The 27,465-nt window shown below is 41.6% G+C and overlaps 1 protein-coding gene, 1 long non-coding RNA gene and 2 pseudogenes across 3 annotated transcripts in view; 1 reads left to right on the forward strand and 3 right to left on the reverse strand.

Annotated features, from left to right (window-relative positions):
- Positions 1-1,218: 1,218 nt before the first annotated feature.
- Positions 1,219-27,465, reverse strand: part of LOC105478734 (transmembrane protein 242) — a 35,626-nt gene continuing 9,379 nt past the window's right edge. Inside the window, exons 4-5 of one of the 2 annotated variants that reach the window (XM_011736330.3) lie at positions 15,143-15,241; positions 1,219-4,043 (exon numbers count right to left, since the gene is read on the reverse strand). In XM_011736330.3, coding sequence (XP_011734632.2) covers positions 15,155-15,241 — 87 coding nt within the window. In that variant the 3' untranslated portion in view covers positions 1,219-4,043; positions 15,143-15,154. The remainder of the gene's footprint in view (positions 4,044-15,142; positions 15,242-27,465) is intronic. The other variant, XM_011736329.3, reaches the window with a different exon arrangement.
- Positions 2,047-2,138, reverse strand: LOC112426103 (small nucleolar RNA U13; annotated as a pseudogene).
- LOC105478733 (L-lactate dehydrogenase A-like 6B) lies at positions 12,023-15,136 on the reverse strand (annotated as a pseudogene).
- Positions 19,408-26,646, forward strand: LOC139363336 (uncharacterized). The gene is made up of 3 exons (XR_011623485.1): positions 19,408-20,096; positions 22,184-22,438; positions 23,298-26,646. It is a non-coding gene; the product is annotated as an uncharacterized lncRNA (long non-coding RNA).

Genomic DNA, 27,465 nt, shown 5'->3' on the forward strand with positions numbered 1-27,465 from the left:
ACAGCCTCACTCATTATTACAGATTCACGTCACTGCTTGTGCGAGATGCTTGCTTTCCTTTTCTATGCTCACAAAATCGCAGCCTTGGGCAATTAATCCTGATAACACCAAGAGAGACCCAAATACTTGCTATATCATTTAATGACTCTTGGCAGAAAGGAAAAACACTTCACTTGAACATGGTATTATAAAAATACGTATTTCACTCACTTTCATAGGAAATTTAACTATTTGGTGAACTGCCTTTGTATGTTACCTGATTTTCATTTGCACTTAACGATTTGTCTTAAAGACGATACATAAAAATGAGATGAAAATATACAATGTTCCCCATAAACCAAGATTTAATCTTGGAGATTAAATGTTGCCCCAAGTGAAATAGCTAAATTCAGTGGATTTTAATTACTTTTGTCCCCATGGGCTCCCTCCGCCACCTTAATTTCTTCTATTTTCCCCTTAGGTTGCAATGATTAATTTGCAAGTTTGGTCCCATACTATCCATGAAACTAAACAAAACATGTGACAGCCGAGATTATTCAATGCCACCTTTTGACTAAGCAGGCGAAGTGTCCTTTTCAATGCCAGCCTGTGCCCACGACCTGGCACGAGGGTGGAGGTGGGGATGTCCGACGGCCCTCTCAGCGGCCACCTGCTTCCATGCCCTTGGGCCATGGTCCTCCTAGTGATGGGCTTGCCGGCGTCTTGGAAGGCAGCTCCCATCCCCTACTTTCCACTCTCACATTGTCCTGAAACCACACTTTCTTGACTCTGAATATAACAGCAGCCCATGGATTCCTTTTCATAGGGCAGCAGCAACTTACCAGGATACATGTTTTCCCTTGAATGAATCCCGAGGTCTCGGAAGCCACTCCTCCCTGCCCTCGATTTCTCTAATAGCTCTTTTGGGTGCTGAGACTCTAAGTGTAAAGCTTAACACTCACCCAGTGGAAGCAACAGCCTTACTGAAAGCCTCCTTAATGTTGGCTTAGACAGGAAATGGAAATGGTCTGCGTTATCCATCCTTTAAAGCATTTCTAGTGCTCAGCCTCCATGAAATGGATTGCTTATAGAGAGATAATGGCTGTTCTATTCCTTTTTAAGTCTGTGAAAAATGTCATCCTGGTTAATAGGGTGATTAAAACTCTTTATGCTCCAGGAGATAAATGTGATTATGTTTGTCATATTCTACCCAAGATAAAGACAGCAAAGAAGGCAAACTTGAAATTCCATCACATTTCCTCTCTTCCATATCCAGGGACATTCAGAGCTCAATACACAGATGGTACGTCTCATAAAGAATAACATTATCTGTTAAACATTTTTCCTTTCCATTAACCAATTTAACAATATGCCTCTGGTACAAAAGGAATAGACAAATGATGAAATCCACTGATATTCAAGTTCTGACTGTGGAAAACACCACTTGAGTCATACTGCTTGTTTTCTTGTTAAATTTCCATCTGTGCGTTACTTCACTTTTGCTTTTAAGATGCAGTTAGAGCCGAAGCTCATTTCCTCTTCTAGGGAATTTGTCCCTGCCAGCCTCCCCTCTGCAGGGGATTCATCGTCATTCTTATGGGAGTCGCCCTGCCATCGGTCAAGGACAGCAGAAGTGACGTATAAGGGTTTTGCAGACACGAGGCATGCCACTCTAGTATTCGGACACTCCTTCAGCAACATACATCTAGGCCTCCTCTGCGCCAGCACTGTGGGAAAGCAGCGCCCCCACCAGGGCCCCTGGCTCCTTCCTAGGGCCTAGCTGCCATCCGTCCGACGTGCAGCAGCCCCTGCAGTGGTGCTGACACCAGTTTACAAGGCCCTGAGAGGGGTCCCCACCCTTAGGGAGGTTACAAGGCAGGAATCCATTAAATAGAATCACAGTTAACAATGATGTCTCCTTTTAACACTCCAGACAGGCGGGCAAGCCTCCTTTCTCCACCCAGTGGAAGTCTTTAGAAACCACGAGGCATTCTCCATCTACGAAAAATAAAACCCAGATTCTAGCTGTAAACAGTTTTAGGTAGTGCCCATTCTTTCCTCCCCCCACATCAGACGGGTAAAGTGCACCGCTGTAACAAGGTTTGAGGGCCATCTCATGCACAAGCTTGGAAACCCACATTTATGAAGCACAAAAGGATCAGGCAGTGCCCACTCTATTCAGAGGACCTAGATTCAGACTAATTGTGTGGATGAAAACCTGTTCCTTTAGCTCCGGCCTTTCCTTCGTTTCATTCAAAGGCTACAAATTTCTTCTCAGAGGAGATTTAACTACAAATGAAAGGCCGGTGAAGAGTTGTTGCTACCTGCATTCACTGACCAATTTCACAATCCTTTCCTTTCCGTCCTGGATTTTTAACAGATTACATATGAATTCCAGATGCTGATTACACCTGTTTCATTAACAAAACAGCAATTTTAATAGGGTAACATGGTCTAGAGAAAAGTATTACATTATGTACTTGTCGTTTCATTTAAAAATCTCCCTTAGAATAAAAGGTTTCGTGATAACAGAAATTTCAAATGTCCTTTCTTAAACCTGATTGCTAATTAGAGCCTAGGCAAGTAGGAAGAAACTGCACAACTGATATTTAACTACAGGTTATTTCTCTGGACATACTGACATATTAAAGTATTTCTCTCCTTGAAAATATTTTAAAATGCAATTGCAGTAAAAATAATTGCATGAAGACATTATTCTCCATCTGTTTTTTTGTAGGAGATTGTGGAAGACATGAGGGAGTTGGGTGTGCACAAAGAATTTACCCTAACAGCTTCATTAGGGAGGTGGTACCAAATACTTTACATTGGGACTCAGTACTCAGGTGACTTTCTGGTTAAAAATACTGAAGACAGGCCGGGCGTGGTGGCTCACGCTTGTAATCTCAGCACTTTGAGAGGCCGAGATGCGCAGATCACGAGGTCAGGAGATCGAGACCATCCTGGCTAACATGGTGAAACCCTGTCTCTACTAAAAATACAAAAAAAAATTAGCCGGGCGAGGTGGCAGGCGCCTGTAGTCCCAGCTACACGGGAGGCTGAGGCAGGAGAATGGCGTGAACCCAGGAGGCGGAGCTTGCAGTGAGCCGAGATCGTGCCACTGCACTCCAGCCTGGGCGACAGAGCGAGACTCTGTCTCAAAAAAAAAAAAAAAAAAAATTGAAGACAGACGACAATTGGGCTCTTTTTACTTTGACAACTGAGACAAAATGACAAACTGTCAATGTTCAGAGATCCAGACCAACTTCTCAAAAACATATTTTTACCCCTGATATCATCATTACTTTACCCCAACTGTGCCTTTTTGGGTGATCACAACTCATTACTGGCTTTTTGTTTTAAGTATAAGAATTTATAGGGCCTTCAAGAGAGGGCATCAGGTAAACTAGCATGCGTGGGCTCGCTGTAAATCACAGACCACATGAGGACACGAGAGCCACACCCACTTCCCACCACACAGGACTTACCAGGTGACTGTCACTTTGTAGTCTGGCTAATCAGAATAAGACTTCCAAGTTCTGTCACATACTGACAAGAAAGGCTCTTAAAACTCCTTTAATTAAGACACGTTGCAGTACTATTGCTATTAGGGGGTCTGTTTTATATTTTCCTATCATACTTTTATTATAAACTTTTTTTAGGTATGAAACTTGGTTCAACTATTACAAACAGAATCATTTCCTGTGGGATCCCCTCCATATAAGGAAGTTATTCCTGTAATTACTATTTTTAAATAGTCTTCATAACTTTGGGGAAACTTTACCCTCCACCAACACGCACACACATACTCTCCTGTGATGAGAAGGCCGAATGCTATCCAGTGCACTGGTTCAGTCAGCAATCTGCCCATGTTCCTAGAGAAATTAGTCCCAGTCCCTTTGCTGTTATGGTATCTCTGGAGCCACCCCTTTCCGTAACAAGCATTTTGAAATTCATCCATGTTCATCTCATTTGGATTTCAATGTTTCCTCCCACTCAACAGCCGATTCGGAGTTCTTGGGAATTGTTGGAAATATTGATTGCATTTTACTGCGAAAGTCTTTCATCTAAAAGAAGAAAAATAATTAGTTATCAAATATTAAAAGAAGGAGAAAACAGCTATTAGAGATGGCGCCTTTCCTGACTCACTAGTACTTTACCACTCACAGGTACAGAGCTAAGGAACATTAATAAAAGATAGGGACTATATATATTCTAGGTATCTTGAAAGAAAATGAAGTATACTTCCTTTCTTCTTCTGAGTATAAATTTATTATTAAATAACATAAAACTTCACTCTTAGCTAGACATGGTGGCTCACACCTGTAGTCCCAGCTACTCGGGAGGCTGAGGTGGGTAGACTGCTTGAGCCCAGGAGTTTTAATCCGGCCTGGGCAACACAGCAAGACTCCATCTCTTTAAAAACAAACAAACCAACCACTCTTAATCTGCAAGGCAACATGTCCTAAACTGTCAACCCTCCATAATAATTATTCCCTCCCAGAAGAAGAGTGTATTGTTGGCTTTCATATATAAAGATGCCGTTGAGGATGGGATTTCTTTTTTTCTTTTTTTTTTTTTGAGACGGAGTCTTGCTATGTCGTCCAGGCTGGAGTGCAGTGGCGTGGTCTTGGCTCACTGCAAGCTCCGCCTCCCGGGTTCATGCCATTCTCCTGCCTCAGCCTCCTGAGTAGCTGGGACTACAGGTGCCCACCACCATGCCTGGCTAATTTTTTGTATTTTTAGTAGAGATGGGGTTTCACTGTGTTAGCCAGGATGGTCTTGATCTCCTAACCTTGTGATCCGCCCACTTCGGCCTCCCAAAGTGCTGGGATTACAGGCGTGAGCCACCTCGCCCGGCCGAGGATGGGATTTCTATCTGAATAAATAAATATGATTAGGTCATTCAAAGCTAGAATTTTCACAGGGAGAAATGACAGAGAGAAGAAATTTAGTAGGAGTTTAGCGAAGAATAAATCAAGGAATAGTAGATAAACTGGAATGTTCTTATGTGCCAGACAATGTTTATTTGTTTGTTTTAAATCTAGGTAGGAGTTTTACAAGCAGAAGTTGATTTGGAATCTAAGAGTCACAGCAAGGGAACAAGAGATTTTTTTTTTTTTTTTTGAGGCAGGGTCTCACTCTGTCACCCAGGCTGCAGTGCAGTGGCACGATTATGGCTCACTGCAGCCTCAACCTCCCGGGCTCAAGTGATCGTCCCACCTCAATACCCCCAAGTAGCTGGGACTACAGGCATGTGCTAACTTTTGCATTTTGGGTAGAGATGGGGTCTTGCTGTGTTGCCCAGGCTGGTCTCAAACTCCTGAACTCAAGCAATCCTCTGACTCCGGCCTCCCAAAGTGCTGAGATCATAGGCGTGCACCACCGCACCCAGCCTAAGAGATCTTAACATGCAGTGTCACACAGTATTACAGTTTACCTGGAACACCTGGGTCCACCTAAGGTCTACAACCCCATAAGGTGGGAACACTAACTTACGGAAGTTAGGTGATCTTTACGTTGGACAGTACTAGTAATACACTCTCTGATTCATCCTGGTTAAGCTATACGGTCCTCCTACAAAGATATTTCAGCAGCACCACAGCACTGCCTTCCAATTTTTCCTCATCAGCCATCTGCCAGTCATATATTCCTAAGGTTAGAGATCGCCTTGATCAGGTTTGTGAAGTACCGTGGACTCATCTGCAACATGCAAGTCATTTCTTAGAGTGGTTATTTTGAGAATCGGCTAATATTTCTTTAACATCGATGCTTATTTATTTCAATTTGAGGCTGAATCTTTACCTTGTTTCCAGATTCAGGGGTTTGGGACTTGTAAATCCTAGGCCTTTACTCCTAGCACTGTGGCAAACTGTAGCACTGCTGTCAACAACATGGACTCTGTTCAAATCCTAGCTCCACCACTTGGGAAAGCTGCTTACTCTATTAAGCCATAGTTTCCACATATGTAGAATGGAGACAGTAATTACCTGCTTAAAGAGTTGTGAGAATTAAGGATTAAGGGAGATGATACATATAAAGCACAGCGTCTAACACATGGAAAATGCTCAATATACATTAGCTATTATCATTGCTGTATTATCGAAATATGCGTGCTGTATTGCAAGAACAAAGCTCACATGAATATAAATATTATGGAATGTCTGTTAAGTATATTACTTTATAGCAATATATCATTTTAGCTTACATATTCTGTCACTGGAAGATACGGAAGGTCTTCCTTCTGTATTATATATTGTCTGTATCTGTGCCAGCCATCTCAGTGTTCTGGACCCAGACACTCATCTTGAAGACACACAGCTCATGGATGTCTCTCCCCCACTCCCTCTTCCATAAAGAATTAATTGCTTTGTCCAAAACATTGTTATCGCTCCCACTGAGGAACTTTGCATAGACTTTTGTAGTTGAAAAACAGACATCTCTCTGGCCAGGGTTGGCACTGTGCTGCCTGGTTCTTTCTCTTCACTCTTCTGGTTGAACATCTTTTACAACTAAGCCGGATGACAGTTTTCAAATGGGATGTCGGATAGCCAAGACATGAACCAAAGCATTCACCAGTCTGCCTTCCAGTGGTCCGGAACGTGGTCAGCTGCTGACAAGGGAGAGGCTGGGAAATGCAGGTGAGGCCAGGGGAGGAGAGCAAGAGTTACGTTTTGCTCTCCTTCAGCAGGGTTACGTTTTCGTTTCCTCCTTTTGGCCTGATTGCTTTCTTTCCTCTAATTTCTCAAATATTAAATTATTTACTCGTGCCCAGGGTCATGGCAACTGAATCACTAGAAGCACTCAAATCTGCAAAGTAACTAACTAGGAATAGACAGATCTGAGATGAGGGAAAGGAATGGAGAGGGGTAAAGGGTACCATCTATCCCTGTTCTCTAAGTTTACAGCTGTGGAAATGGAAATTCAGACATTTAAGATATAAACAGGGCCTCAAGTGGTTTTAGAGAATGGGCTCTACAGAAGGCTTTTCAGCGCATACTGTTCATATTACATGGATAGTAGACGAAAACCTTCACATAGTTTCCACCTATATCAATTTCTGATATGCAGTTCAGAAAAGGTGTTGGTTTTACCAAGATTCTCTACACAACAGAACATTTCCCTTTTAAAAGATGTGCTTGAAGAAAGATTTAGGGGTTGAGTGCATTGAAGCAAATTTGGTTATAAAGTAAATGTACTGAATTCCTTGATAATCACAGCTACTGCCATAGAACTGTTCCTCTGCCCTGTACCCCAGAAGTCTGGTGAGGGGCTATGCTGGGAACTAGAGTACCCATCCAGCAACTCCGTTTTACTCCCAAGCATTTTCCAAACTGTAGTTCTCTCTTTTTTCCTCTGACCAGGGAAAATTTTCCTATGCTATGGATAACAGGGTTACCCTTCCAAGCAGTGCTGTTGTGCCCTGCACACCTCCAGGGGGTGCTTTCCAAAAAACTAAGACATGAGTGGGGTGTGGTGGCTCACGCCTGTAATCCCAACACTTTGGGAGGCCTAGACGGATGGATCACTTGAGGCCAGGAGTTCGAGATCAGCCTGGCCAACGTGGTAAAGTCCCGTCTCTACTAGTCTCTACTAAAAATACAAAAATTAGCCAGGCATGGTGGTGCATGCCTTTAGTCCCAGCTGAGGCAGGAGAATTGCTTGAACCCAGGAAGCGGAGGTTGCACTGAGCCAAAAGCACGCCACTGCACTCCAGCCTGGGCCACGGAGTGAGACTCCATCTCAAAAGAAACCAAAACCAAGACATGAATGGTACTCCCCAGTGCCATGGGCCCACCATCCTCATCTGTCTAAGACATAAGTGGTACACCCCAGTGCCATGGGCCCACCATCCTCATTTCTAAGCTCCAGTGCTTTAGTGTCCAACAGTGCTGCATTGTAATAGTCACAGGAAGTACCACTGTCTGAGGTAGTAGTGCTCAAATGGAGTGTCATGACAAATGGAAAATGTATTACGAGTATTTTGTCACAAATATGGATGTTCTGTAGATATAATGGACTTTTTAGATATTAAAACAGATTCAGGATTATGCTTCTAATAATGTTATTCTCATTCACAGTTCAATAGCTTCTTGAAGGGTCATATAGCCAGCAGGCCAGGAGTGAGGTCAACCACTGATGTCACTTAGAAAGTCCTTACTGTATGCCAGGCATATTTCTCACTTAACCCTCCCAACAATCAAGTGGGACAAATATCATCCCTCCTTTAAAGATATGGTGATGGAAGCTCAGTGCTCAGTGCCATGGCTGGTAAGAGCAGATCCGACCGCACAGCCCATGTGTTTACTCTGTATACTGCTTGAATATGCACAGGGGACACTCTGCACATTTACCATGCATGTCTCGGTAGGGGAAAAACACTTGAAAACATTTGGTCTAATACACAGTGTGCTGACAAATTACTTAAAAGCCTCAGGTTACGTCCCCAATTTAATTAATTTCAGAAAATCCTTAAGCATCAATTCCAATAAATAGACAGTTGTTGGAATTACAAGCTCTCAGGTTTGAAATGTTTTTGCTATTGTCTGGCAAATTTAGCTATGTCTTCGCTTGCTGGTGCAGGACTGTTACCGACCTCAATGCTAGGGGCAACAATGATGACAGTTCTATAGGATCTACTGATGAAAAAACCTTTGGATAATGTCAATAATTACAGAGTCAATGGTAATTTTCAACAATCTGGTAATTCAGCTTCTTCATAAAATACAACAGAATAAGACTATATAAAACTGGTAAAAAAGGAGATTAAAAAGTATAGTTAGGTTGTAAAAATGTTACTTGAACAGGAAAAATATCTGCCATTTCGGATCACTTACGTGTCAGGTACTGGACAAAGCATTAGGCTATTATTTAATCTTCACAATTCCATATGGCAGAAATTATTACCACCACTTTACATATGAAAAACCAAATGTCAGAGAGGTTAACTTGCCCACAGAGACATGGCTTATGAGTACAACTGCCTGGCTGATGCCCAGACCTCTCTGATTCTGGGACCTAGAAAGACAAAGTACCCTGTAATTCTACCCATTTACCAGCTTTCACTAAAAATTACATAAAAAGCACATATGCCTCTTGTAGTGGTGGCCATTTTATTTTGAATGGTATGATATACATTCACGCATAGCCAGTACTCATCTATTTTTGCATACAGGGCAGTTATACTTCCCCACCTCCCTGAAGTTAGGTAATCATGTGACTAGTTCTGGCTAATGAAATATGAGCAAAAGAATGTGTGTCACTCCCAGGCTGAGCACTTCATCGCAGGGGTTCAACTCTCTTTCCATAGCAATAATGGAAACCTGTATTGCTATGGTGGTGCCAAAGATCAGAGCAATCTGAGGTGCTGAGCCAGCATGCGAAGCACAGCTTTCCTAGAGAGCTGCTGAAGCCCACGGGGGATTTACACAGGTGAGAAACAAACCTTTGTTATTTTAAGCCACAGACTTGGAGACTATTTTTTACTGCAGCATAACCCAGCCTACCCTAGCTGGCAAAGATGGTGAAGAGAATTATAAAATAGACTTAAGGCATGCTCTGATGCCCTATAATAGTACACTATATTTGGCTAAAACACAAATAAAAACTCAAAGGCTGGATAAGAGGGTGCAGGTATTCCACAGTTGAGCTCTCAAAAGTTCTTAAAACCGCCTAGAACTGAACCACCACTCTTCCCACTTTCAAGGAGCCCAGCACATCAGTGAGTCCATTACATGACACTGCTTCCTGAGAAATCAACATTTCTAGATGTTTTCAACAAAGCAGTATGGGAGTTCTGGTCAGGGTAGAAAAGGGTCAGTATTTTGGAGGATCACCATCTTGTTTGATAAAATTCAACTAAGCAGGACTGGCCTGGTTTAGAGGGCAGATACTGATATTTTCACTTTTGACTAGTTTTGTTGCTATCCACATGGATCCTGAGATGAAATGTATTTGAACATACCATATTATTTAAGTATTCAGCTGCATTAGGAAAGCGAATGTGAATTTTTACATCTCAGTGTTCCATTTTCTAAGCTACTAATACTATCATTTAGGTAAATGTCAGACAAACATTTTTACTTTCTCCCCAACTTTCACTGTATCACATGCATAAAGTCCAGAATCTGTAGTAAAGTCAATTGATTTAAAAATACAAAGCAAACATGTAACTTTCTGAGAAATACAATCCCTGAAATAGGCATCAAAATGGCCAATTTTTATGATAGTAATTAACAATAAGGCACAAATTCAAAAGCAAAAGCTTTCTGTAAACATGAAATAAACTGAACAGCAGGAATAACCCGGGAACCTCTAAGAGCCAGGGCCACTCTGAAGCTAAGATCCAGCCCAGGAAGAACAATTTCTAACGTGCTTCTTGATTTAATAATGTGCTAACAGGTCAGGTTCGCAGTAGTAATTCTAAAATGATTTTCACTCAGTCAGGCTTTATTTTTAGTAACTGTAAAAATTTTTTTCTCATCAAATTCAATAAAACATTTACTTAATTTCTGATGACAACAGTGGCATGTGTTTAACATAGAAAACTTGGGAAATATAGAAAAATACAAGAAAGAAAACTAAAATCACCCCTTATTGTACCATCCAGAATAAAAACAGTATTATTAATATTTGGTATATATCCTTCTAGTCTTTGGTTCAGTGGATAAACCTATGTAAGCAGCAGAGATGTTCTGGATGTGGGGAATACATAACAGACTTACTTTTCCTACCTACTTCCCACTCCATTTCCCCTGCCAACTTCCCAGAGGAAAATGAGATTTGCAATCAGCGGAAATCTCTGAACTGTCTAAACACATGAACTCGGTCATGCTGACAAAGAGCCACAGGCAGTAAAGGTCAGCAGATTTCTACACCCAGGCCAGGAGAATGAACGCAGATGGGGATGCCCTGCTGCTTACCTGCACCGTCTCCAGTACGCTTAGGAGACTACACTTCTGGACTTGGTATTTCATTTTTTTAATTTTTATTTAAGTTGTAGGGTACATGTGCACAACGTGCAGGTTTGTTACATATGTATACATGTGCCATGTTGGTGTGCTGCACCCATTAACCCATCACTTACATTAGGTATATCTCCTAATGCTATCCTTCCCCGCTCCCCCCCACACAACAGGCCCCGGTGTGTGATGTTCCCCTTCCTGGGTCCAAGTGTTCTCATTGTTCAATTCCCACCTATGAGTGAGAACATGCGGTGTTTGGTTTTTTGTCCTTGCAATAGTTTGCTGAGAATGATGGTTTCCAGCTTCATCCATGTCCCTACAAAGGACATGAACTCATCCTTTTTTATGGCTGCATAGTATTCCATGGTGTATGTGTGCCACATTTTCTTTTTTTCTTTTTCTTTTTTTTTTTTTTTTTTTGAGAAGGAGTCTCGCTCTGTTGCCCAGACTGGAGTGCAGTGGCGCGATCTCGGCTCACTGCAAGCTCTGCCTCCCGGGTTCACGCCATTCTCCTGCCTCAGCCTCCCGATTAGCTGGGACTACAGGCGCCCGCCACCATGCCCAGCTAATTTTTTGTATTTTTTAGTAGAGACGGGGTTTCACTGTGTTAGCCAGGAGGTCTCGATCTCCTGACCTCGTGATCTGCCCGCCGAGGCCTCCCAGAGTGCTGGGATTACAGTCTATCATTGATGGACATTTGGGTTGGTTCCAAGTCTTTGCTATTGCGAATAGTGCCACAATAAACATACGTGTGCATGTGTCTTTATAGCAGCATGATTTATAATCCTTTGGGTATATACCCAGTAATGGGATGGCTGGGTCAAATGGTATCTCTAGTTCTAGATCTTTGAGAAATCGCCACACTGTCTTCCACAATGGTTGAACTAGTTTACAGTCCCACCAACAGTGTAAAAGTGTTCCTATTTCTCCACATCCTCTCCAGCACCTGTTGTTTCCTGACTTTTAATGATCACCATTCTAACTGGTGTGAGATGGTATCTCATTGTGGTTTTGATTTGCATTTCTCTCATGGCCAGTGATGATGAGCATTTTTTCATGTGTATGTGGGCTGCATAAATGTCTTCTTTTGAGAAGTGTCCATATCCTTTGCCCAGAATCTTTGTAGATTCTGGATATTAGCCCTTTGTCAGATCAGTAGATTGCAAAAATTTTCTCCCATTCTGTAGGTTGCCTGTTCACTCTGATGGTAGTTTCTTTTGCTGTGCAGAAGCTCTTTAGTTTAATTAGATCCCATTTGTCAATTTTGGCTTTTGTTGCCATTGCTTTTAATGTTTTAGACATGAAGTCCTTGCCTATGCCTATGTCCTGAATGGTATTGCCTAGGTTTTCTTCTAGGGTTTTTATGGTTTTAGGTCTAACATTTAAGTCTTTAATCCATCTTGAATTAATGTTTGTATAAGGTGTAAGGAAGGGATCCAGTTTCAGCTTTCTACATATGGCTAGCCAGTTTTCCCAGCACCATTTATGAAGTAGGGAATCCTTTCCCCACTTCTTGTTTTTGTCAGGTTTGTCAAAGATCAGATGGTTGTAGATGTGTGGTATTATTTCTGAGGGCTCTGTTCTGTTCCATTGGTCTATATTTCTGTTTTGGTACAAGTACCATGCTGTTTTGGTTACTGTAACCTTGTAGTATAGTTTGAAGTCAAGTAGCGTGATGCCTCCAGCTTTGAGTAACTGCAAAATTTAGGGAAGTTTCCTTTCCCTGCCGAACAAACAACAGTAACTATACCACCTCTGACTGTCAAGCCTCTTTCTAAAAGCTTTCTGCATTATTGCATTAAACATTTTATAACAGCTACCATCAGATCACTATTTTCATATCTTAACTGAATGATCCTGCTTTACTGGTGTGCACACATACACGCATGTGCACATGTACACACATGCCCAACATGCAGCTGTAGTCCCCACTTCATGCCTTTTTAACGACCCAGCTGAAAGTCTGTCCCAGAGGAAATGAAGGCGGTCTCAAGATGGATCCATTATAAAAAAAACTTGTATGTACATACCTTTATTACATTGTAGAGGAAGTTACCACTTTTTTACAGCATATAAATGAACATAGGTATAAGCCAGCAAGAAGAAATAGCATATATCTAATGAAAATAATCAGAATTTCTAGAACACAATAAACACTTACATCCTACTTTTTGGGAACCAATGCCAACTACATATATAACAAGGCAAGTGCTGCTACATCAGGGGTACCAAAAACACTTTCTTTAGGAATTGTAAGTAAGTATCATCCAGCACCTGGATGCTAAATAAAAGAGCTGGAGGACTAAATAAATAGGAAAGTCACTCTACCTACCTTCCTATTTCCATCTTTTAGGAATTTACGTTTATTCAAAATTTTGATATATAATCCTGTATCTATGATCTCTTCAATAATTTCAGAATGGTAGTTTTAGACAACTTTAAAGCTTCAGCTCCTTCTGAATTTCCCAATGTGTTTTTGCACTCTTTCAGGTGGGCCTTCTCTTCAGGGGTCAGCTTTATCTTTATAAGGTTGGTAATACCATTCTCTCCCAGGATACAAGGAATACTGAGGAATACTTCTTCATCTATTCCATAGAGACCCTTAATGATGGTGGAGACTGGATGTGTTCTACTAAGATTCTTCAAAATACTTTGTTAAATCAGCTACAGATAGGCCAATGGTCCAAGAAGTATTCATTTTAATAATCTCATAGGCACTAGCAATCACTTCTTTGTGGACATTTTTCCACTGCTCAGGATCTTTATCGGTTCCTATATCAGAGTTTAGATCCTTCAAAGGGATACCAGCTATGTTCACTCCACTCCACACACACACACACTTGAGTCTCCGTGCTCTCTGAGGATCCATCTGCGGCAGCTTTCAGAGTGGATACCGAGCTTTTATCCAATCAAGAAACGAAAACGAGCAGTATCCAGATTACAGCCGTTTCCAATAACACGGTTTTTGGGAAATGCACTCAACTTCCAGGCTACATAAGTTAAGACATCCACTGTATTGGAAACAATAATCAGCTTGCAGAGGGGGCTGTACTAGACAATACCGGAAATTGTTAACTTGAAGATGGCCACATTTCACTGGACTAAATTAAGGCGCGTTTCTCCCTTTTCTTGGCGTGCTCCTGCTGTGATAATCACTAGGCTAGAGTTTGCTGTGACAAGGTAATCTTTGCTACAAACAATACTTGGCATTTTCATGAAAGGGCTGCCATGTTGAAGATCCACCGTCTCACCCTTCAGTTTGCCTTCATCAGGATCCACAAGGGCAAGTTCATCACTCAAGCCTTTTAATAAGATGCTGATAGCGCAGGCCATGCCCACCGATCCAGTTCCTGTGATGGAGACCTTACTGCGATGAACGCGCTCCTCGGAAGTGAAGTGCTCAGTAAGCTCACTCTTCACAGTCGCCATGTTGCTCACGGGGGTGAAGAGCCAGATGCCCTTGAGCGGCACGCACGGTGCCTGACGGGGTCACAGGGCCATCCCCAGGCACAGGAAATTTGCTCCTGCTGAACTCATTCACTCTCTGGCCCACATAACAGGCACAGTCCAACTCATGGCTGCTCACTCAAGAAGTGGAGGGAGAGAATGGAAAAAAAACTGCTGACCAGGACATTGCAACACCAAGAGGGCCGTTAGCAGCACCTTCAGCCCTCTGTGGTGGGTGCGCATGACCCGCTCCCTGGCCCTCTACTGCGGCTGCGCGGGCCTTGCCAGCGCCTCCAACACACGCTTTCCGTGGGTGCTCAGACTAAGGCGGTGAAGGGCTGCTTCTCTAGCAAGTGATTTCTGGAGTTAGTTTTACAAAGAGTATTCTCATCGATAGCTGACATGCTTAAGAGGTTAACCCAGATCCCTGAAATTACTAGTTTTCTATTTTTAGCACGAATGCCAAGGAAAAAATGCTTCTATTAACTACAGATGAAAATCAGGTTACATCTTCTGAACCATGACCCTGCCGGGAAGGATAGGGCGCTGTGCTTTGCGTATGGGTGGCTGCCTGCACCATCTCCCAGTGTCCCAGAAGTGGGCTCCTGCTATCTGGTGTATGGCGCTGGAGGCCTATTTATAAAGGATCCCACTGCCTTGGTGCCAGTCCCGGCCAGGACCCACACTGGGACAGTCAGCAGGAGATTGAGCAGGGTAGGGGCCGGCTGGGAGTCATTCCATCACTAAAAACTCACCAGGCGAGAATGCTATTCCTTTCTCATGCCAGAGGAAAGCCTTTGATTGTGCGTCCCGAAGAAAAACGACTTCTCAGGTAGAAAGTTGGCAATGTAGCCCTCAATTAAAATGAGGATATCTCTTAAATGTCCTTAAAATGGCAAATTTCAACCAATGCATAAACCAGATTATTGACCAAAGTAGTGAAATAAATGATCTAGTACAATGTGGCATCAGTATGCCTTACTTGTTCTGCATTTCTCTGGGCAATCTTAAGAACTAAATTCCCTTAAAATTTCTGAGCAGGTGTCAACTTCACATCTGATGAAATGCATACTCTAATAAGCCCAGTAAATTACAAAAGCTCCGATAAAAATGATGGTACTTTTTCCTCACTTTTAAACAGCATTCTGACCGTGTAATGGTTCCTCAAAAGCTCTCCCTCTTGTTTTATTTAAAAGCAGTGTGCTCTTCTGGAATGGGGCCCCTTGGTACATTCAAGATCAGCAAAAAAAGATTTCTGTTTTAGAATATTGAATGCTGACAAAACAAATACTTTATATTTGGACTTGAAAAGCTATTCTTTCTTTCTTTTTTTTTTTTTTGAGACGGAGTCTTGCTCTGTTGCCCAGGTGCAATGGCATGGTCTCAGCTCACTGCAACCTCCGCCTCCCAGGTTCAAGCCATTCTCCTGTCTCAGCCTCCCGAGTAGCTGGGATTACAGGCACCTGCCACCACACCCGGCTAATTTTTGTATTTTTCAGAAGAGATGAGGTTTCACCATATTGGTCAGGCTGGTCTCTAACTCTTGACCTCAGGTCCGCCCGTCTCGGCCTCCCAAAGTGTTGGGATTACAGGCGTAAGCCAACGTGCCTGGCTGAAAAGCTATTTTTACTTGTGCCATTGAAAGGCAGTCCAGGGCTGGGCGCAGTGGCTCACACCTGTAATCCCAGCAATTTGGAGGCCGAGGTTCATGGATCACTTGAGGTCAGAAGTTCGAGACCAGCCTGGCCAACATAGTGAAACCCCATTTCTACTAAAAATACAAAAATTAGCCGGGCGTGGTGGTGTGTGCCTATGGTTCCAGCTACTCGGGAGGCTGAGGCACGAGAACTGCTTGAACCTGGGAGGCGGAGGTTGCAGTGAGCCGAGTTCATGACACTGTACTCCAGCCTGGACGACAGAGCGAGACTCCGTCTCAACAAAAGAAGAAAAAAGGCAGTCCAGGAGGAGAGGAACAATAAGCAAAGCAGTTGGTGAGGGTGGGAAAGGTGTGCCATCAGCTGAGTTCCTGACATCCTGTTTCAGGGTGACCTCCTGGCTGTGTTTTCCCTATCAGTAGGGATCACATACCCTATTCAGATGACAGAGCCACAAACTCCATGACACACCAAATAGTAAAAGCACTAGGTACATGAATCCTCTTAGCACTGGTGGTCAGATTTATGGTTAACATTTGTCAAATTAAAAACTGCAGTTTTAAAAGGGTCATCTTTATTTAATGGTGGCCAGTGTTTTAGAGGAATCCTTTAAAAGCAACAACTTTTGATAGCTGTCATTTCTTTTATCTCAGTCATAACTTGAAATGTTTTAACCTGGTGCCTGTTCCCCCCATCCACCTATAATGATTCCTTTCACCAGTCAAGTCATTTTCCAAGATAAGTGTTCTTGAATATGAAATTCAAGGGCATAAAGACTCTTTGCTGCATGGCTACTTTCTATAGTCATTTTCTTTCTAGAATTTGAACCTCTTCAGAAATACAATCTCTATAATAGCTGCTTCAGTTTTTCCCCTTAGCCACAACTAAATCAATCTTGAGGGGGAAAAAACTGTTCAAAATAAAAACACACCAAACAAAGCAGCTTTTTTTATTTACAATAAGTCTTGAGATAAAAACGGAAAGCACTAACAAAGACAAAGAGATGTATGTGACCTCCAGAGCAGATTTAGGTCTACTCAAAGATGTGGAAAGCCAAGTATAGCTAGACAGCTCCCTAGTGACTTCCTATCTTAGGTGGCTCATTATTCCTTCTGAATTGAAAACCTGACTCAAATTATCTATTCAAACCGCAGTACAGTATTATAGCTAATGGCAGGATTACACCTCAGTACTTTTGGTTGTACCACTTAGGAGGGAGGAAGCAGGAAATGAAAACAAGCAGCAAGTCCCTGAGCCAAGAATGGTTGCCACTAAGTCACTATTCCTTTCACCTGGACTCACACCCAGCTCTCAAATCCTCCTTTTCCTCTCTGAGAGTCCAGTTCTGATATTCCATTCTCTCACCAATCTTTGCCAATCCCCTAAGCAGAACTGGCTTTCTAAAAGCCTATTTCATCACTGTACTTTGTACCTCTCTCCATTATAGGATTTATCACACACAATTAAATGTAAAATACTTATGAATGTGCCACTGCAAGAAGGATCACCTTTTATTTACCGGCATATTCCTGTCCTCTAGAACAGAGCTGGGCACATGAATAGGGATTTGGTAAATGTAGTAGAAAAGAATGAATAACCATAGAGCTGAGTGAGTAAGGCTGGAGAGTGGGCTAAAAGGTGAGAGTGACAGAAAGGTGGGGCTACAGACCTTAGAGAGTTCTGAAAATGAGGGTAAGTAAAATGAGGGTAAGTAAAAGTGGTACCCACTGGGGCATCTTCAGAAAGTTGATGCATATATTTCAAGTAAAGCTTTGGATAAGCTGCAAGATTTTGTGGCTATTTTCAAAGCCAATACCCACTTTTACCAAGTTAAAACATTAAAAAACAAAACAAAAACAAAAACCTATTACAGTGTTAGAAAGGCATTAGAACAAATATGCAGTGGCAGAAAGACTATTTTTATCCTTTAAAGTTATTTAAAATGTTTTGTTCTTTGGAAACCTTTAAAAAAATAATCAGCACACAAAAACCCTTGTTTAAGGGGGAAAAAGGGATACAACGAAAGCAGTGTTAATTATTATAAGCTGATCTGAAATAGGCCATAAACTCACCAGCATGCAAGGGGAACATTATATAAACACAATTATTTTGAAAGTCTTCTTTGTGATTTGAAAAATCATAGAATGCAAATTGTAGTTTTAAAATAAATAAGTGGGCTCTAATTCTATTGCTCAGTAATTCTCATGTCGGGGGGTCTCTGCAAATCCCAGCACATGAAAATATTTCACTTTGTCAGCAATACTGGGAAAACTGGAGGAAAGACAGAGGGCCACAAAGGATAGAATAAAGGCAAAAAGTCAATTCAAAGAGCAATGCTGGGATCAACTTCCTGTTTATGGTATTTAAATATGAAATGAATTGGCAAGCTCTTCTAATAAATCATCCCAATCACATTTTTGTTCTTTGAAAGCAGCATCTTATACATAATTTTTGATGCAATGTAAAAGAGACACTTGTGTTAATCATTAAAAAGGAAAACTTATAATGTGGCATAAAACATGGAAAGCAAAGAAATTAAAATTCATTAGGCCGGGGGCGGTGACTTACACCTGTTTTGATCCAAACACCTCAGGAGGCTGAGGCAGGTGGATCACTTGAGTTCAGGCATTCCAGACCAGCCTGGCCAACATGGTGAAACCCCGTCTCTACAAAAAATACCAAAATCAGTCCAGTGTGGTGGTGCATGCCTGTAGTCCAGCTACTTAGGAGGCTGAGGCAGGAAAACTGTTGAACCCAGGAGGCAGAGGTTTCAGTGAGCCAAGATTGTGCCCCTGCACTCCAGCCTGGGTGACAGAGCGAGACTCTGTCAAAAAAAAAAAAAAAAAAACGAAAAAGACAGAGAGAGAGCCACTGAAATGAAATGGTAGAAGTGATGTGATCAGATTGCATTCAATAAATACTTACTAAACACCTACAATGCATTAGGCACTGTTACAGGTGTGAGGATATAACAATGACCAAGATAAAGGTCTCTACTCTCAGAATTTACATTCTTTTTGTGAAGACTGATAAAACAAGACAATAGTCAATATCATCTCGTTTTGCAACAGGCGCTACAAAGAAAAGAAAATAGGATAATTTCAGAGAGTAACTGGGTGGTGGGAATGAAGACATCTGGAGAAGCTGCTCTGAGGAGGTGAATTAAGTTTGGGTTGAAACCTTGGACAGCAGCAAAGAGCCAGCGATACAAGGACCTGGGGAAGGAGTTTCCTGGGCAAAGCTAGAATAAAGGCCCTAGGCAGGAACAGGCTTGTGTGCTGAAGGAATAAGAAGGCTGGCAGGGCTGGAGTGCAGTGGGGACAGATGAGGTGGGCAATTGTGGTGGCTCAAGATGAGGTCAGTGAGGTTGGCGGGGCTACCTCACGTAAACCTTCTTCAACAGGAAGCCACTGAAGGGTTTTAAATAAGGAAGGAGCATGATCTGACTTACATTTTAAAAATATCTCTGGCTGCTATGTGGAGAAAAAAATTCTAGAGGGAATAAGGAAGAGGCCGGGAAACTGGAGAGGCAACTTAAAACACTAGGCAAGAGAGGAATGGATGTGGAGAGATGGAGGCAGGCCGTGTTCAGCAGCAGAGCTGACAAGCAGGACTTGCGTGCATCAGATGAAGGGAACGAAGGGAAATGAGAGAATCTAAGAGGATTCTCATCGATGTTTTTGGTTTGAAGTGGAAGGATGGGATGATGGTGGCATTTATGAAATGGGGAAAACCAAGGGAGGAGCAAGTTGGGAATAAAGTGAGGAAATCAAGCACTCTAGATGGGACATGGGTCATTGACACGCCTTTGTGACATACTTGTGAGGGCGCACAATACGAAGCTGAGAGGCCAATCTGAAGGTCAGGACTGGGGCTATATCTCTGGATGGCATCAGATTGTACTGTTTGTTTTAACATGGCAGGGACTGGACGAAAGAGTCAAGGGGCTGAGGACAGAAGAGTCTAAGTAGGAGCTACTGGACACTGATGTTGAGAGGCTGGCCGGGGGAGGGGCTGGCACAAGAAACAGGCAAACCGGCCAGTGAGGTTGAAGGTATCTCGGAAGCCACAGTGTTTCAGGAGGCGGGGGTTGGGGTTCCATTGTGCCAAACGTTGCTGGGAGGGCAAGTAACAGAGGATAAAGTAAGATCTGGCACCAAGGAGGGCACTGGCAACCTTAATAGCAGTTCCAGTGCAGCGCTGGGGCAAGGAGCTGGACTGAGAGCAGGAAGCGGAGGAAGTGGAGGCAGTGACCACGGACAACTGTTTCAGGAAGTTTTTTTGTGTAATGGGGAGCAGACAAATGGGCTGGTAGCTGGAGGAGGTTAAGGAATATCTAGAGAGAACTTCTAGAGGTGGGATAAGCTAGAGCATGTCTGTACACACCGCAGCAGAGAAGGAACACGTGACAATCAGCTAAGGCTGAGGATAACGATGGGGGCAAGGTCCCTTGTAGATGACAAGGGGCAGGATCTAATGCCCAAATGGCAGGGGTGGGCCTCTGGCAGCAGCATCAACCTTTTATCCCTGGTAACAGGAAGAAAGGCAGTGTGCATGGTAAGTCCAGAGAAAGTGAAGGCCAGAGCGCTTTGGCAGAAAGGTGGAGAAAGGGCTGCAGAGAGGCAAGGCAGGGAGGCAGGGAGAACAGAGACAGCTGTCCGAATCATCTTGAAGCAAGAAGGTGCCATCGACTATAGTGGCTGTGGGGGTCAGGGAAAAGCAAGGTTTGGTGACTGATTAGATGCAGGGGTGAGAAAGAGTGTGGTCAGGAATGGCCACCTGGCTTTTCTCTCTGGGCAGCTTTGTGGGTGATGCTGCTATTCATAGGGAGAATGACTCAGGAGTAGGTTGTAGTTGGGGACAAATGACAGTTCACTGAGGGACACATGGGATGCCTGCAGGTCATCCAAGCACCTGTGTCCAGTCAAGTGGGCCCATGAGCCTAGAGCTCAGGGTGTAAATGAAGGCATCAGAGTGGCTGGAACCTGTGAAGAAGAGATAAGGGGGGTAAAAAAAAGAACCTTAAGCATAACTGCGTAAAATAAAGCAGCAATATTTCACAAGTAAATGGGACAGTTGGAAGTTACAAGAGCCAAACTGGAATCGAGAAAACTCATAAAAAGAATAAAGGAATGACTATAAAAGCCTAGAATCTGTCAGTATAAGAAGCAAACAATAAATGATAGATCTGAGTCACTAAGAAAAAGTTAAATAAGTTATGTTCAGCACAATTTACATAGTGGAAAAATATATAGCACATTAGAAAATGATTTCTTCTTAAAATTGTTAGAAGCATTTCAGGTAGAAAAATCCATTTCCGAGAACATCATTTTCTGATATACTTGTAAGTGAATACTTACAAACTGTACATATCAACTGTATATTAATGTAGTACTGTCCCACAGTTTTAGGTTTGTAAGTGACTAATCAATCATAAGTAGCTTTTAAAACGGAGCTTAAGGGGGAAGCAAATGCTATCAGATCTCCAGTTCACAATGCTTTACTTAGAGAGATCTGCTCATGTGTGCCCAATTTTCTAAGCTCAGTCTAAGAATTAAGGACAAAGAAAAAGAAAACCCAAGTGAAATCAAGGCTACCTTCCTCCTGTGGGATACGGCTGGGAACATTATTGAGGTGATGAAGTCTAATCTGTGTCAAGTCTGAGAACAAAAAAGCTTTTATGGCAGAGCTGATGTGTCCTAGTCCTTGTCACACATTCCCACTTGATAAAATGCTTGGGGCCCTATTTTACTTATACAAGGAAACTGGTGGGTTTTGAAAGAGGTATTTTGGAAATATGCCAAAACAGCTGATTCCCCTGCTTGGCTTTTTAAAAAAGTACATTGGTCATTATCTCCCACCTTAAACAGAGTAAGTCCCTGTGATTCGGGTTCTCTGTCACTAAACTGCTTGTCCACATATATATCAAGTGCCTCTCTCCACTACAATGTTAAGCCTATTAGAGCTGCAATGGAATGGGGAAAAGGGTTATGGAGATGTTCTTGTCACCTCTGACTTGAACTTACTCACTGATGTGCAGTGCTACTTCCAATTCATTTAAAAATGTTTCCGGGAAAATATTCCTCAGTCCTCAAGCTGTTTGAAGGCCCAAGAGTGTGACAGGTGGAACTACCTTTGCAGGATCATGATGGACTGTTCTGGGAGTTCTAGTGAGCACTATGAAGAAGTGGAAACGAGGCCGAATACGCTGATGTATGGTAATCAGAATAAGAAATTGAGGCTTGCTTCCTGGGGGCAGAAGCTGGTAGAGATCTCTGGAAGCACTGAAATTAGATTAAGCAAGGAGGCAGAGGGAAATGTTTCAGCCGCTTCTCAGACTTCCCCTGAAGATCCCTTAGAAGTGGCTGCCATTAAACAATTGGCCAAGAGACTCAGGTTTGCTTTTAATCTTTGATCTAAGCCAATGAAAGTACACAGCACTTAAAGTCTATTTCCCTCCTTAGAGATCGTCAGAGTTAAACATTTCTAAGCTTTTTCACAGTTTTACTATTTACATATGGGGTTCTAGCAGTCACTCCACAATGCTGCTTCAAGATGAACAGGTAAAAAATAATGCAGGAATAAATGTACTGGTAAGAGAAACACCAGACTACCAGTGAAACTTAAATTAGCAAGGAGCCAAAAGAAACTTGATTATAATTATTAGCTAAGGCCCTCCAGTTGGTCATAAGGTTACTCAGAAGTGAGCCTAAATATTATCATAAAAATTATACCTAGGAGCAGCCGGGCGCGGTGGCTCACACCTGTAATCCCAGCACTTTGGGAGGCCGAGGCGGGCGGATCACGAGGTCAGGAGATCGAGACCATCCTGGCTAACACGGTGAAACCCTGTCTCTACTAAAAAAAATACAAAAAGATTAGCCAGGAGTGGTGGTGGGTGCCTCTAGTCCCAGCTACTCAGGAGGCTGAGGCAGGAGAATGCTCTGAAACCGGGAGGTGGAGCTTGCGGTAAGCCAAGATCACACCACTGCACTCCAGCCTGGGCAACAGAGCGAGACTCCGTCTCAAACAAACGAAACAAAACAAAACAAAATTATACCTAGGAGCAGCTACAAAAAAGAAATGGAGAAAATACATTTTATTGGAGTACATCCAATACTGTCCTAGAGGAAAGATAGAATTTTACTTCCCTTAAAGATTCTCTCTTATAATAGGAAAGTATAATGTCCATTTATAGAGACATATTTAAAATATATCTGTTTTATTTACATGTTTTACTTTTTGTTTTTTAAAGAAAAAGAGGTCTGGGCTCTTGAAAAAGAAGCAGCATCTATCAGCAGAGGAGGAGGCAAGACGGGGCCCTGGAAAGCTGTGCAAGACTCCAATCACAAGTCACTTCCATAAAAGCCTTTCTAGCAGCAAGGACTCAGGAAAAATACAGGAAGAAAGACAGTTGGGGGTGGGAGTGGATTATTTTCTATCAATCAGATTGGTAAAGTTTCAGAGCAATAGAAGCAAGGCAAGCAGGGCAAGGATGCCAGGAAACTCTTACGCATTTTGTATAAACTTTTCTGGAGGGCTGGTTAGCAACAAATATCAAAAACATTTTAAAAATGCACTTTGACTCAACAAACAGTAACATCTTTTGTGCAACAAGATGTATGCCTACTGATTCCTTATGGTATTTAATAGTGAAAAATTACAATCTAAACGCCACTGGCAGGAGACTGATTAAATAGATTATAACATACAATAGCGTTCCATACAGTGATTAAAAGTGATGGAGATTCATATACTCTGCTGTGCAAAGATGTTCCTGTGACTGTTCAGTGAAAAAAGATTCCAGAGTAGCAGGCAGTAAAACAGCATTTCTATACAATTCTATGAATATGCCTACACAAGATGGTCCAAAATGATGTTTCTACTGTAATTATGATTACAGCTTAGTAGGATTTCTGGTGATTTTTGCTTTTTTTTGTACTTTTCCACATTGATTTTTTTTTTTAAACGAGTACATATTTTTACAAAAAATACCCAAGGCTGTCTTTTTTTTCTTTTTTGAATAAAAAGGTCCTCAATATATATATAGAAGATAAATACTGTTTTCGTTTGTTTATTTGTTTTTAAACAGGGTCTCTGTCATCCAGGCTGGAGTGCAGTGGTGTGATCTTGGCTTGCTACACTCTCAGCCTCCCAGCCAGGTTCAAGTGCTCCTCTCACACCTCAGCCTCCTGAGTAGCTGGGTCTACGGGCACGTGCCACCATGCCCGGCTAATTTTTTAAACTTTTTTGTGAAAACAGGGTCTCGCTATGTTGCCTAGCTGGTCTCAAACTCCTAGACTCAAGCAATCCTCCTGCCTCAGCCTCCCAAAGTGCTGAGACTGCAGACATGAGCCACCGCCCAGCGAACAAATACTTCTTATCCCATGGTAAAGGGGTAAAAAACAAATAAAAAACTCCCTTCATTTATACATTAATTTTAAAAGTTAAATAACTGGACAATTTAAAGTATTTCACAATAACTAATAACATTTTTGCTGATGGTTTTTATTACAATTGAGGTTTCAGCTCCTGTGAGGACAAGAACTATAAATTATCTGTAGATTCCTACTATACTAGGCACCATGAATGCATTCTCTAGAAGCCCCAGTAAAAGTTAGCAATGATAATTCTGCCAGTCCTTTGAGATAACCACCTCCCCACAAACATAAGCACAGGTCCACAGACATAGAGCATACTCCCTTAATAAAAGTTCTAATCATACCAACTAGGAATTATTTAGATATTTAATGTTTCTCCTTCTAAGGGGAGGAAAAAAGTCAAGGTAGTCTACCTATAAATAACGGAAACCTCTTCAGAATCCTTCAAGTATCAACACCTACTATAAATAATAAAAGGTAAAAAAGTTTAAAGGTCACTGCTCTTGAGTTACATGTAAATAACTATATGTAAACAGCAAGGTTTTTTTTTCTTTTTTGATAGTTTGGGAATTACTACTTAGTACAAGAGTTCCTTAGAGCATTTACCTCAACTATTCTCCAAACTTAAACTATCTGTCCTGATAAAACAACCGAATCATAGTGCCCCAGCACGCACTCACTCGGCCTCATCGTAGTGCCCCAGCGTGCATTCTCATGATCATGTACACAGCTGATGTAGGAGACTACAAACCCAAACGAAACGTTCATCTTTTTTTCCACAATTAAGTTATTGTGATAAAATTAGTGCTATCTTAATTATAATCAAATAATAAAATAGCATATTTGAAATTCACTGATGAACACAAACTGATAGTCAAGCCGTGCTTGCCGGCCAGGCTGGGCAGGGGAGCAGGGTAGATATTGAACTGGCACTGATTTCTCCCCATTGTCAATGCTGGGCAAACTTACCTGCCTTGGTCTAACACAACATCTTCTCCTACCTTTCCTTCTTTAGAACCTCTGATTAAATGATATACCGCTGTGTAAAATACACGTGTTTATATTTAATGTTATTATATGTGTTCTATGTGAAATGAAATTGCAGAATAATTATGAATAAACAAACAATAAAACCAAAATACTTCTAAGAAACTGAAGTTTCACTTTAAGCATTTTAAACATGTTCCCTTTTAGGCCAGCAGATGTAGCTGTGAATTAAAATAGGAACTACAAGGACTTTCATCAAGATGCTTTAGGTTAGCCATTAGATGGCACTCTTTTGTATTGGAACTGGGTTTCTATCAGAGATTTAATACAATTCAAGCTAGCTACTTACAATTATTTAACACTGGAGTTGATTTTGATTTACGTGCATTTATCTAGAAAGATCATCTCAATTATTTATTGAGTGCAAAGACTTGGACCATTTCTGTTCAACATTTTCTGACTGAGACTGTTTTCTTAGTCATACAAAGATGAGACAGTACATACACAGTGACAAGTTCTTACTGGACTCAGGGTAACCTCAGAATTATCATCAAAACTCTCTAAATGCTGAGCTGAATATACCACATTGCTGTCTGCAAGCCTCAGAGCAGGGTCATACCATAAGAATTTTCTTAGAAAGTCAACAGGAAATGCTTACCACTTTACAGGGTAGCCCTGTCTTTGCACAGTGTATGGTTCAGGGGAAGCCCACAAATGAATTTAGAATGAACAAACCAGCAAATTAGCAAACACTACCACCTTTAAAAGATGTGTCCTTGAAAAGGTATCAGTGGGTTCATCTTTCTGTGGGCCTTCTCAGACATGGAGATCAAACTGATATGCCTAATGATCTATATGTAGAGAGAGTGTATATGCAGTCTCTCTTTTTAGTTAGACATAAAGATGTCAGGAACTCTGTCTTTCTTTGTGGTCTCAGCACCTAACCCAATCCCAGGTACCCAGCAGAGACTGAGTAGATATTTCCTACTTATCACTGGATGACATAAAGATGCAATATAAAAGGTTTCCACATATTCTTATATTCAGTAGTACCAACCAGAAAATATTTTTTCTCCCCAAAATATCTTATTTAGGCAGCAATCCTTGTATTAATGCCAAAAAACAAAGAAGTTCACATTCTACCCATCTTCAATGCCGGGCAAACGTATCTGCTTTGTTTGGTAACAACATAGCTTCCAATACCTCTCCTTCTTTGGAACCTCTGATTAAATGATATGCCACTGTGTGAAATACAAATGTATGTTTATATTTAAGGTATGTGTTCTATGTGAAATGAAATTCCATAATAATTATGAATAAAAAATTGGATTACTCTTGCACAGTTGGATTATTCTAGCCCATAAACATTGAATTATCAAGTGTATAATTCAGATAACCTAATTTTATTGGTTTATGAAAACTGGGATTGATTCTTCTAAGCAAGACTATTTGTGTTTTCAAATACCTTAACATTTTACTAAGTTTGTGACCCACATTACTCAGCACTGCAAACATCACATATCAGTTCCACACAGTTCATGTAAAGTGCTAGCAGACTGTCATTTTTATAGAAACTAGAAGCTTAATAACTTTATTACTAAGTACTACTTAATAATCTGAAGATTCAGACCTGAGTTTAAATCTTGACACTGCCAGTTACAAGCTATGTGACCTTGGGCAAGTGATTTAACCTCTTTGAACCCCAATTTCCTCATTTATAAAATGGGGGATATTAATATCTGCTAGATAGTTATTATGAAGATTAAATAATTTGCTACATCTAAAATGTCTGTACAATGCCTAAAATGGAAAAAGTGGTTTTATATTGGTCAAAAGCAAAATTGAGGTTAACAGCAAAAATCATGAAAAATCTTCAGTCACAGATTTTCTGTCTTTTCAAGCAATCTCTAATTTAGCATTACAAACAATGACTAGCCAGCAAAGTCAACTCGAAAATCAAGGTGAGGGCCAGGTGCAGTGGCTCACACCTTTAATCCCAGCACTTCGGGAGGCTGAGGCGGAAGATCACTTGAGTCCAGGGAGTTTGCAACCATC

Source organism: Macaca nemestrina, chromosome 5 (assembly GCF_043159975.1).
Source record: "Macaca nemestrina isolate mMacNem1 chromosome 5, mMacNem.hap1, whole genome shotgun sequence".
In the NCBI taxonomy this organism is placed as follows: domain Eukaryota; kingdom Metazoa; phylum Chordata; class Mammalia; order Primates; family Cercopithecidae; genus Macaca; species Macaca nemestrina.